Raw genomic sequence first — 12485 nt, 5'->3', positions numbered from 1 at the left:
TAATTTACAGACTTCTATATTTGCACATTTATAATATATTGATAATAAAAATGAACTCATTTCACAACAGTTCTTTTAACAACGTTTTTCAGCTAACTAAGAAGTGCATGTCAAACTGGAGTAAGTTGCACTGATTCAAAGTCATAGTTTACCCACGGGCACCAAAGCTGCACTAGGAGTTTGCATTGGTACAACTACATGAGCATAGCTGCACCAGTGGCTAAAAATCTCAGTTTTAGACAAGACTTAATTCTACAGAACTACATAAGAATACAGTTTCTAAACTTGTGCATTGTAGCAACTGGATGCTGTGCTCCAGCTCAGAGGCAACTGCATTTCAGTGGTGAGTGAAGTGATTCCAGTGTTTGTAAAGTGCTTTGGGTTCCTTTGGTAGGAAAAAATATACTACTATGAAACATTTATAATAATTAGGATAAACTAATAATCTGGTAAACACACTGAAATATGATTAAATATCAATTCACACAAATATTTATGAATTTTACTTACATGTGTTCTCTGGAATATATTTCTATGGTATAAAACTTATAATTTGCAGCTACAGTCCTTTAGATGGCCCTATTCATGTCTATTTTTAAAAGTATAAAGGCTAATAAGTAGACTGCACAGTAAAGTAAGTCACAATCATTTTAGAGAGTAGTTTAAAAATAACTAATACAAACAATGCAAAATTGCCACCTTTAAGTCTGTTACTGAGGGCTGGTCCCCACTTAGTCCGGACTTCGGACTAAGGTACGCAAATTCAGCTACGTTAATAACGTAGCTGAATTCGAAGTACCTTAGTCCGGACTTACCGGGGTCCAGACGCGGCCGGAAGTCTCCCCCCGTCGACGCCGTGTACTCCTCTCGGAGAGCTGGAGTACCGGCGCCGATTGTGGGCACTTCCGGGATCGATCCGGGATCGATTTATCGCGTCTTAACCAGACGCGATAAACCGATCCCAGAACATCGATTGCGTGCCTCCGGACCAGCCGGTAAGTGAAGACTAGCCCTGAGTGACCAGAGAGGTTGAAGTGTTCTCCTACTGGTTTTTGCCTGGAATCATATCACATTCAGGAATCATAACATTCAAAAACCAGTAGGAGAACACTTCAACCTGTCTGGTCACTCAGTAACAGACTTAAAGGTGGCAATTTTGCAACAGAAAAGCTTCAAAAACAGACTCCAACGAGAAACTGCTGAGCTTGAATTAATATGCAAACTAGATACCATTAACTTGGGTTTGAATAGAGACTGGGAGTGGCTGGGTCATTACACATATTGAATCTATTTCCCTATATTAAGTATCCTCACACCTTCTTGTCAACTGTCTAAAATGGGCCATCTTGATTATCACTACAAAAGTTTTTTTTTCTCCTGCTGATAATACCTCATTTTAATTAATTAGTCTCTTACAGTTGGTATGGCTACTTCCACCTTTTCATGTTCTCTGTATGTATATATATTTCTTACTATATGCATTTGATGAAGTGGGCTGTAGCCCACGAAAGCTTATGCTCAAATAAATTTGTTAGTCTCTAAGGTGCCACAAGTACTCCTGTTCTTTTTTTAAATAGAAAGCCTGCAAACACCAGAAACAGTACCAAGTAAGGTGTAAACTACAACAGATTATTTAAAAAAATGGATACCCAGAGGTATCAGTCTAAAAAATGCAATAGGATATCTGCTGATTTCTACATGCATCTCTCATCTCATTTTCCTTGTACAACTCTGGCACACATGTATTTTGGAAGAGATATAAGCTCTCAGATTTCGGGGCATAAACCAATCTGTTATTCAAGAGAACTTGGAAGAAATGTTCCCTGAGAGCAGATTATTCTATGACCACGACTACAGCATTTCTTGCGCCTTTCTCTGAAGCATCTAGTACTGTTCACAATAGAAAACTCGACTAAACAAACAACTGATCTCATCTGGTACGGCAGTTCTTATGTTCCTATTTTCTGTTTTTCTCCATTGCATCAACTCGTTGCCACTACCTCAAGCAGCATATTGTATTTGAAGGACCAATAGTCTGATCTCTTCTCAAACAGGAAGTCGTGCCCATCCTTCCTTTTCTTGGATTAGATGGGAAGGGGCTCTCCAAAGCATGAGATCATGGATCAGAAAGGTTGAGAACCAGACCCACAATAGTATATGTCTATCGCCTAATGCTTACTTAACACATTTTAAATTAAATTGAAGCACATAAGTCTAGAGATAATATTTTTAGAATCACTTTTCATAAAAGAACTATAATGTCTATGGCAGAGCCCGGTATAGAGCCCAAAACCTTAGTACACATCCTGTACCAACAGATTCAGAACTTTACACTGCTACTTGACTACCTTCCAGCTGCAGATCTGCCTTAGAGTCAAAGAGGGTATGTAGTATAGTGGATTAATTTACCAGGTCTTTTGCTTCTGAAAACTATTAAATTCCATCTTGAGACATTTATGAAATGAGTTTCATTATCCTTATTTATTTTATAGCTGACACTTATCCAAAATCACAACTTTCCATATACAAGCAAGATTTTTTTTAGTGCTGCCAGTCAAGAGAAAAGTCCAATGAAAATCATAAAGATGTCTGGCACAGAAAAGAAAAACAGAAAATTACTGTGAAACATTCACCTAAGCAGGAAAGTGATGATATTAAGTTCCCTTTGGAGAAACATATATAACAATATTCACTTTAATTCACTAGCCCATCCAACCTGTTGTTATTACTTTATTTGAAATAGCAATGTACATACCATAATCTTCCTCTTCCATTCCAATAGGTCCAGGTTGAGGAGTCTCTCCATTCTTTAGACAATTATGAATATATGCTGCCTTCCATCTGGCATATTTTCTGTGTTGAACATTCTGGGGGAGGTTAAAAAATATGTCAAAATGTACTCTAAATTAATTTTTGTGACTTCACAGATTAAGAAAATACACTGGTCTTTAACCTTCTATTTTAAGCAGGATTTAGATTTTCCACTCCTCCCTCAGAATGAAAAAAAAAAAGTACAATAACCTTCTCTGCAATTAGCTGATACTACTATAAACAACTATTCAGGTAAGTGAATCAGGGAATTAATAAAGACAAGCTCTTAAATGGGATCTCAGCAAGAGGTGAAAATGTGGGAGGTCTTCAATTAATGCAACACTTCAAGATAAGGGGTAAAACGGACATCCTAGTCGTCTAGTATATTGGACAGCTCTCTGAGTACTAAAAATTGATAGGTGTTTTGTAACAGTCCACATAGCGAAGAAATAAAGTAAATTTTACACTTTGATAATTTCAGAAGACCATTTGATTAGGATTTCATATCTCTACTAAATTCAAATAACTCATCTCTAACCAATAATATTGGAATTTTTATAAGATAAAATTTAAAATTCCAAATAGAGCTTTAAAATCATGTCAGTATAAAAGAGGTTATAGTTTCATCTAGAAGTTCTGGTGACATTAGAAAGACACTGTAAAGTTTAACTTAGCGTCTTATAATGGAGCTAAAATCAATAGATAGAACAGCAGCTTTGTTATATATAGTTGATTATCTTTTATAATCTCTGTACATAAGAACAATGACAAAATCAACTTTTAGTGAATTGTGTGTTACAAAGTCAATGGCAAAATACCTTCAATCAACAGAGAAATAAGAGTACCAGTTTAACAAATATTTGTATCTTCAAAAAGAGTTTAAAATAACTCTATGGAAGAGGGTCTGTAGCTAGTTTTGGCAAACTGGCATTTTTCTGAAGCTGGATGACTGCTGAGCACTGAAAGTGACAAGTGAAAGTTCGTACTCAGCTGCTGGCAGGCTTTCCAATTCCATCTTCATAAAACAGTTTGGAATTGAGAAAGTAAGGTAAGGAAAATTTAGAATGTCAATATTTTAAAATCCTTACCGTATTTTTGGGGACCTTCAGTTTCTGGGAAACAGGAACCGCCAGAAAAACCTCTCATCAAGGACCTTTACAGATTCCTGTTTTCCCCCCAAAATGAACGTTGGCGTGATTAAGGTAATTTAAGGGTTTTACTGACTTCAACCATTGCAAAAATGGGATCAGAATGACCTACAGAAAGAAGACAGTGAGCACTCTCACTTGTCACTTTTACATATCAGTAATTGAATCGTACATATGGCCAAAATAAACTACAGGGGCCAAAAGAGCTTCAAATTTAAGTGACAAATTCAAACCTGGTACAAAAGGGTGCGATTTCACAGAATTAAGTGAAGGTTAGAACTGGTGTAAGAGGTCTATTTATATTTCAGGCAAATTTTAGAACGGAGTATAATATGATTAAATGAAAAATATCTGGGCCATTTTATAATCCCCTTGGATGGATGCAATAGATTTTTTTTAAATTACCAAAAAAGATTTCCAATGTACCAGAGAAGTCTTGGTGGGTTAGGAAAGATGATCAGCTATGGACATTCACTTAAGATGGGTGGAATTTTGTTAGGAAAGGCCCAAACACAGGTACGGTCAGATCGGAGATTACCTATTTCAGTGTGTGTGTGAGTGTGTGTGAGAGAGAGAGAGGAGATTAGAAGTAGCTCTGCCAATCCAATAGATCAAAATTAGGTTTGGCAACATCCTTTTCATTTTGCGTTATGATTCATCCCAGCTTTGGAGCATGCTTTCCAATCAAGACCATATCATATTGGCAAGGTGTTGCTGGTCAGTATATTTGGAGACAATCATGGGGCTATAAATGTCTGGGAAGACAGGTAATCTGGCACAGAGCAGACTGTACACATCTTTTAATCTACGCCTTATGGTCCTTCCTGAGGTTTTCATTTCATAATTCTGAGGATGTGATAAATAGAGATCCAAAGCTATATTTTATTAAATTCAAAGCACTATCAGTTGTGAATCAGTCAGACATCAGTGACATAAAATTAGATAATGCTTTTCATATTTTAGCTGGTCTTTGTCCAGTTGCGTGCTTGGATAGGTCAGGTGAAGGCGGTGGCCCTAGTTTTTGCAGCTAGTCCGACCTGCAGGAAATGCCCTATTCTGAAGATGGACTTATTTAAGAATGTATGCAGTGTTGTTGTATCCATGTCGGTCCCAGGATATTAGAAAGATAGTGGTTGAGGTAATATCTTTTACTGGACCAACTTCTGTTGGTGAGAGACACAAGCTTTTGAGTTTACACAGAGCTCTTCTTCAGGTCTGGGAAAGGTAGACTTGGGGTACGTCTTCACTTACCGGAGGGTCCGGCGGCAGGCAATCGATGTTCTGGGATCGATTTATCGCATCTGGTTAAGACGCGATAAATCGATCCCAGATCGATCCCGGAAGTGCTCGCCATCGACGCCGGTACTCCAGCTCGGCGAGAGGAGTACGCGGCATCGACGGGGGAGCCTTCCTGCCGCGTCTGGACCCGCGGTAAGTTCGGACTAAGGTACTTCGAATTCAGCTACGTTATTAACGTAGCTGAATTTGCATACCTTAGTCCGAAGTGGGGGCTTAGTGGGGACCAGGCCTTAGTCTCCTTACTTCAGTATAACTGTGTCACTCAGCGGTGTGAAAAATCCACAGCCTTGAGCAATGTAGTTATATCTACCGTAACCCCTTGTGCAGACAGTGCCATGTCGGTGGGAGAGCTTTTCCCGCTGACATAGCTACCACCTCTCATGGAGGTGGAGTTATTTTCAGCTTAGATCATCTTCACCAGACGCTACAGGGGTGGCTGCCTCAATGTAAATTTGTAACGTACACCTGTCCATACTAAGAAAGTCACAGCTAAATACAAGATTGAAAAGATAGTTTAGCATAAGTAGTTAGCACATATTTTATGGGACCATTCGAGGTGAAGTGGCCCATTAACACCCTTATAGTCATAGGACAAAAAGTGGGGGTTAGTGGGTTGCAGATTGTTGTAATAAGCCACAAGTCCAGTGTCTTTATCAAGACCATGATTATTAATGTCTAGCAAAGTTATGAACTTAAGCTCCCATGCTCATCTTTTGAAAGTGTTGTGCAGGTTTCCTTTGCATATGAAAGGTTAGATATAGGAGTGACTGCTTTTTATGAAAAATGTTCACTTACAGATGATATGGTGTGTTTTTCATTTATCATTTTCCTGTGTGAGTTCATTCGAGAGCATCGTGATTGTCTTGTTTCACCCACATAGTTATTGGGACATTTAGTGCACTGGATGAGCTACACCACATGTTGTGGCAGGCATGTGTGGGACTCATGGATTTTGAAAGGTGTATTGTGGGGAGCATCGATCATTGTAGTACTGGAGATATGTCTGAAGGTTTTGCATCTGTTGTTCTGGCAGGGTCTGGTGCTCCTTTGAGTTCGTTTATCTTGCTCTGTGGGGAGCTTGCTTCCAATGATGAGCTTGGAGAGGCTGGGAGGTTGTTTGAAGCCCAGAAGTGGGGGTTCAGGAAAGGTTTCTTTCAAGATGGGGTACCCATCGAGTATGGGTTTAGTAGTTAGATGATACTCCGTATGGTTCCAGTGTCGAGGGGTAGGTGACAACTAGGGGTGTGTGGTCTGAAGGGGTTCTATTTCTGTATTGAAGCAAGTTCTCTCAGGGTATTTGGGTGGGCCATTATATGATGCAATCTACTTCTCTGGTGGAGTGTCCTTCTTCGGTGAAGGTGGTTTTGAGTGCGTTAAGATGTATATCCTTGGATTTTCTTCTCGAAGCATATTCTGTGGTACATGAGTGCCTGGCTGTAGAGAACAGATTTTTTGATGTGTTTGGGAATGGTTATGGGATCTATGAAGGTAGGTGTAGTGATCCAGCGGTTTCTTGTATATAGCTGTCTGTAGGGTTCCATTGTTGAAGCTAATCGTGGTGTCCAGGAAGTTGAAGCTAGTGACCTCATCATTACAATTCAGTTAAAAAGAAGAAAACAACTGTGTCCCAACTGCATACTTAGAGCATCTTAGGCCTTATCTGCACACAAAAGTTGTACCAATTTAAGTAAATCTATTTCTTAGAGGCCTGAAAAGGAAGATCTTGACAGAGTAGCAGGGAAGATGTTTCCCTCTATTATTGAGAGTTTTTTCACATTATATTCAAGAAGCTGCATTTGAGATGCATTTGGATCCTCAACTAGCTCTGGAATCGCAAGTGGCATACCAAGTGAATTTTTTGAATGCCCCTGGCTAGATTGTGGCAAAAATCTAGATGTGACATATTCACTGTTATCAAAGCCATGACTTTGATTCTTCTTGAATGGATTACTGCAATGAACTTTATCATGGGACTCCCCTTGAAGACCACTTAGAAGCTTCAGCTAATGAGGCATGAGTCTGTCCAACTGCTTAGCTGCAGACAGCATGTTAACATCAGCTATACTGGTTTCCTATTACATTTGAACCAGAAAGTAAGGTGCTGACTTTGCTCTACAGAGCTTTGTCTGGGTTTTCCTGATTACTTAAGAGATTGCCACTCTCCCCATGTACCAACATAACAGCTGAAGTCAGCTCAAGTGTATCAGCTAATAGTCCCCAGATTTAGTCATCAGGGATCTAGTGACATAGTATTCTCAGTCAGGAAAAGGCCCTTGACTCACTTTTTCCACTTCTCTGACAGTAACAGAATGTGATGACTTTTAAGACAATCCAAGACTCATCTTTTAACAGGCTTTTGCCTGGAGATTGCTGTTAGTGGGTTGATGGGTAGGTTATCTTATTTGACTTTTTGGGTAAAAACCATTTATTAAATTTTGTGCACTTGCCCAGGAGCTTTGGCAGTGGACGCGTTTTATCAACATTCTCCCAGTAAATAAATAGGAAGCCATATAACTTGAAAGTATAGGTCTGGATAATGTTATCTTTAGAGAAGAATGCAGTGCAATTTTAATAGCCTCTGCCTTCCCTTCCCTTGCCTTGATTCCAATACCACAGTTATTTTTTGTCAGAAGTATTTTACAACCGTTACTTAAGTGGGATTACGAGCAAATGTGATATGCCTAAGGATACAGAACATAATAATTTTCACATGTTAAATCGCCATTTCAATTATGTTTTATCCATAACATGTTATTAATGGGCTAGAGTAAAAATATAAAAAAACCCACAAAACAAGAAATAAGAAACATATGAACTATAATATGAAAGGCGTGTTAATGCAATAACTAGGAACTCAAACACTACTTGCAATTTCTTTTCAAGTTTACTTTCTTAGGTCTGCTTCAAAATAGTTCACCCAGAACCTGTATTTTTCACCAATTCTGCTCCTAACTAGGAGCTGTGCAAACATTAGTCAACAGCAGCAATGCATACATCCAAGGGAAAAAGTCTTTTAAAATTGCCTCTAAAGGCCTAGAAGTGTCTAGTTATGCACAGGGGCGTGCAGCAAGCGCGTGCCTGTGGTGGCAAGCCACGGGGGGCGACATGCCTGTCGCCATGAGGGCGGCAGTCAGGCAGCCTTCGGCGGCATGCTTGCAGGAGATCCGCCGGTCCCGCGGCTTCGGCGGCGGGTATGCCGAAGGCGCAGGATCGGCAGATCCCCCGCAGGAGTGCTGCCGAAGGCCGCCTGACTGCTGTGCTTGGGGCGGCAAAAAACATAGAGCTGCCCCTGGTTATGCAAAAGTGAAAGATAGTGAAGATATTTATTAAATAGCTAAACTGTATTGCAACTTGTTTCTACTTTCTCAACCTTTAATAGAATATCTTCAGGAACGTTCTGTAAAGAAGAAAGCTCAAACATTTATTGAAAATGAGCTCAGTATTACTTTATATCTATAGATAAAAACTGCCATTAACGCTTTTTAAGTAAGATTATAAACTGAGATGAGGTTATATCCAATGTTTAATACTGAAAGTTCTTCCCACAGATGAGGTTATTCTTAAACATTTAATTAAACAAAATACTTTAAAAGGCTAATGTAATCAAATGGAACTCTGAAGATTCATGGTTTGAGCTAGTGTTGCAACCTAACAGCTCCTGTTAGAAGATTCATGGTTAATTCTTCCATTTAAACAACTTGAAGCTATAGGAAACATCCTTCTGGGGCAAAAAAACAAAACAAAAACCAACCCCAATCCTGGCAAATGGAACATTGTGCATGTTTGACACAGGCCACTGTCCAGTTTGCAACAGATGTTCTGAAGCAACAAGAAACTTTCTAAAAAAAGATAATTTCTCTCAAAGGGCTTAGATTTAATCAAATTTACTGATGATGCTTTTTATTGCAAAATCTATGTTTTTGACATTGTTTCCACAGTCCTCACAAAATGAGCAAAAGAAAATGCCTCCTTTGTAGAAATGACACTTACAGGAATTTTTGCACAGACCATTCTAAGCACTGACCAGAGAAATGCATTTATCATTTCTACTGAGAACATTTGGTTCAGGTATGTGTTCTGAAAAATCAGATTCTCAAGACCACTTTTAAGGGGAGTTTCTTTCCTGATGTTGATTTACAAGACAATTTTAAGTTAATCTAAAAAGGAATTGTCAACGTTTGTGGCACAGAGTTAGACATTGTGTGACTGTTGCTCTGGATGCACATGATGTATATATCAAACTCTTATCGGTCCAGTCCTGACGATTTGAAGGCTTTTTTCACAAAAGCCTTGATTTTCCCATTCAAAGGGACTTTCAGAATTGCTCCTCCTTCTATGAGGATTATTACTTCTCCTGATATGAGTGTTCTCATAGATTTTAAGGGCAGGAGGAATCATTAGATCATCTAGTCTGACCTGCACACATCACAGGCCATTAAATTTCATCCAGTTATACCTGTATTGAGTCCAATAACTTGTGTTTGACTACAGCATAACTTCCAGAGAGGCATACAGTATTTATCTGAAGATATCAAGATATGGAGAATTCACTACTACCCTTGGCAGTTTGTTCCACTGGTTATTCACACTCACTGTTAAAAATGTGTGCCTAATTTCTAATTTGAATTTGTCTGTCTTCAACTTCCAGCCATTTGTTCTTGTTATGCTTTTTTCTCCACTAGATTAAAGAGCTTCTTTGCTATCCAATAGCTTCTACCTGTGAAGGTACCTACCTCTAAGACTGTAATCAAATAACATCTCAGTCTTCTTTTAAATACAGTAAACAGATTGAAGTAAATTTTCTCCAGTACTCAAATTAATTTTGTATTTCTTTTCTGCACCCTCTCCAATTTTTCAATAGCCTTTTAAAATGTGGACTCCAAAAACTGTATGCAATATTCCAGTATCAATCTCACCAGTGCCATATACAGACGTACAATTACATCCTTACTTCTACTCATTACTCCCTGTTTACACATCCATGGATCTCATTTGGCCTTTTTGCCATAGCATTGCACTGGGAGCTCATGTTCATTTGCCTGTCCACTATGACCTCTAAATACTTTTTCAGAATCACTTATTTCCAGGAAACAGTACCCCATTCTGTAGGTATGGCCTGCATCCTTTGTTCCTAGATGTATAACTTTGCATTCAGCTACACAAAAAAAAACCACATTTTCTTTGATTGAGCTCAGAAATCCAGATCATTCTGTATGACCTCCCATCCTAATTATTAGTTACTACTCCACTAATCTCATCTGCAAATTTTATCAGTAGTAATTTTATATTTACTTGCATCTCACTGACAGAAAAATTGAATAGAATTGGGCCTAGTATTGATCCCTGCGAACTCCACTGGAAACACCCCCTTTCGGTGATGATTACATATTGACAATTACTTTGAGATATGTCAGTTAGCCAGTTCCTAATCCATTTAATGAGTCCTCTATTGCAGTGGTTCTCAACCAGGGCACATGTACCCCTGGGATACGCAGAGGTCTTCCCTGGGGTATACGATGGGGTGTACCAACCAATCACTGGGCCGCCAGGGGCGGACTAATCATTGTGGGCCCAGGCGGCCACGCCCCCTTTCCCCTGCTGCGCATGTTCCAGGTGGAGAAGCCAGATAAAAGGAGGCAGCCCAGCTCAGTTGGGGGGGACGGGGCGAAGGGGGGAGTGGGGGAAGGAGGTACACTGCCAGTTCCTGCAATGCTTCTGGTGGTAGAGCCTGAAGACCTGGACTACACTCCAGGCGACTTGCTGACGGCAGAGACTGCCAGGGAAGCCAAACCGCTGCCTGCTGAGGAAGCTGCTGTCTGCTCTATGTCCCACCCAGAGGGAAGTAAGGCCTACAGATCGTTTGTTTGTTTTGCCCCACTCAGGAGCCATAGACTGATTGATGTTTTGCACTGCCCAAGGGGCTAATTCCTTGAAGAACTCCAGACTGTTTGCTTGCTTTGCCCCGTCCAGTGGCAGCAGCCTGACTGCTGCTTTGCTCAGCCTAGAGAGCTTATTCCCCAAGTATTACTGCCTGCCTCAGCCAGGAGGCTGCAGAGCAACAGACTGCTTCTTTGTTTTGCCAGCCCAGGGACCGACGGACTATTCGTGTAAGTGACCCCAGGAGGCCGGGACCCACTTGACTGAAATCACCTGCTTAATGGGGAATCCCAACGACTGTATGTCTGGATGTACCAACCCTGCACTGGGCTCACGAGGGCACCCCAACTCGACATGCAGGGCCCCCAACACAGGGTACATCAACTCATCTAGATATTTGCCTAGTTTTACAACAGTAAAAAGCATTAGTAAAGGCAGTACAAACTAAAATTTCATACAGACTACGAAAAGTTTATACTACTCTATATACTATACTGAAATGTAAATACAATATTTATATTCCAATTGATTTTATAATTATGTGGTAAAAATGAGAAAGTAAGCAATTTTTCAATAATAGTGTGCTATGACACTTTTGTGGGTTTATGTCTGGTTTTATAAGCAAGCAGTTTTTAAGTGAGATGAAACTTGGGGTACACAGAACAAATCAGACTCCTTTAAGAACATAAGAACGGCCCTACTGGGTCAAACCAAAGGTCCATCTAGCCCGGTATCCTGTCTACCGACTGTGGCCAGTGCCAGGTGCCCCAGAGGGAATGAACAGAACAGGGAATCATCAAGTGATCCATCCCCTGTTGCTCATTCCCAGCTTCTGGCAAACAGAGGCTAGAGACCTCATTCCTGCCCATCCTGGCTAAGAGCCATTGATGACAAGTTCATGTAGGATATTTCCCAGTTCTTTTTTGAACCCTGTTATGGTATTGGCCTTCACAACATCCTCTGGCAAAGAGTTCCACAGGTTGACTGTGCATTGTGTGAAGAAATAATTCCTTTTATTTGTTTTATACCTGCTGCCTATTAATTTCATTTGGTGATCCCTAGTTCTTGTGTTATGAGAAGTAGTAAACAACACTTCCTTATCTACTTTCTCTACACCAGTCATGATTTTATAGACCTCAATTATATCTTCCCTTAGCCGTCTCTTTTCCAAGCTGAAAAGTCCCAGTCTTATTAATCTCACCTCATATGGAAGCCCTTCCATACCCCTAATCATTTTTGTTGCCCTTTTCTGAACTTTTCCAATTCCAATATATCTTTTTTGAGATGGGACGACCACATCTGCACACAGTATACAAGATGTGGGCGTACCATGGATTTATATAGAGGCAA

General features: G+C 40.0%; 1 protein-coding gene across 2 annotated transcripts in view; it reads right to left on the bottom strand.

Annotated features, from left to right (window-relative positions):
* The window catches only part of VTA1 (vesicle trafficking 1), a 74662-nt gene that overhangs the window by 23613 nt on the left and 38564 nt on the right, over positions 1-12485 (bottom strand). For both annotated transcript variants that reach the window (XM_005280384.5, XM_065590305.1), the window contains one exon: positions 2756-2867. In XM_005280384.5, coding sequence (XP_005280441.2) covers positions 2756-2867 — 112 coding nt within the window. The remainder of the gene's footprint in view (positions 1-2755; positions 2868-12485) is intronic.

Source organism: Chrysemys picta, chromosome 3 (assembly GCF_011386835.1).
Source record: "Chrysemys picta bellii isolate R12L10 chromosome 3, ASM1138683v2, whole genome shotgun sequence".
Lineage (NCBI taxonomy): Eukaryota > Metazoa > Chordata > Testudines > Emydidae > Chrysemys > Chrysemys picta.
This window is presented reverse-complemented; position numbering and strand designations above follow the sequence as displayed.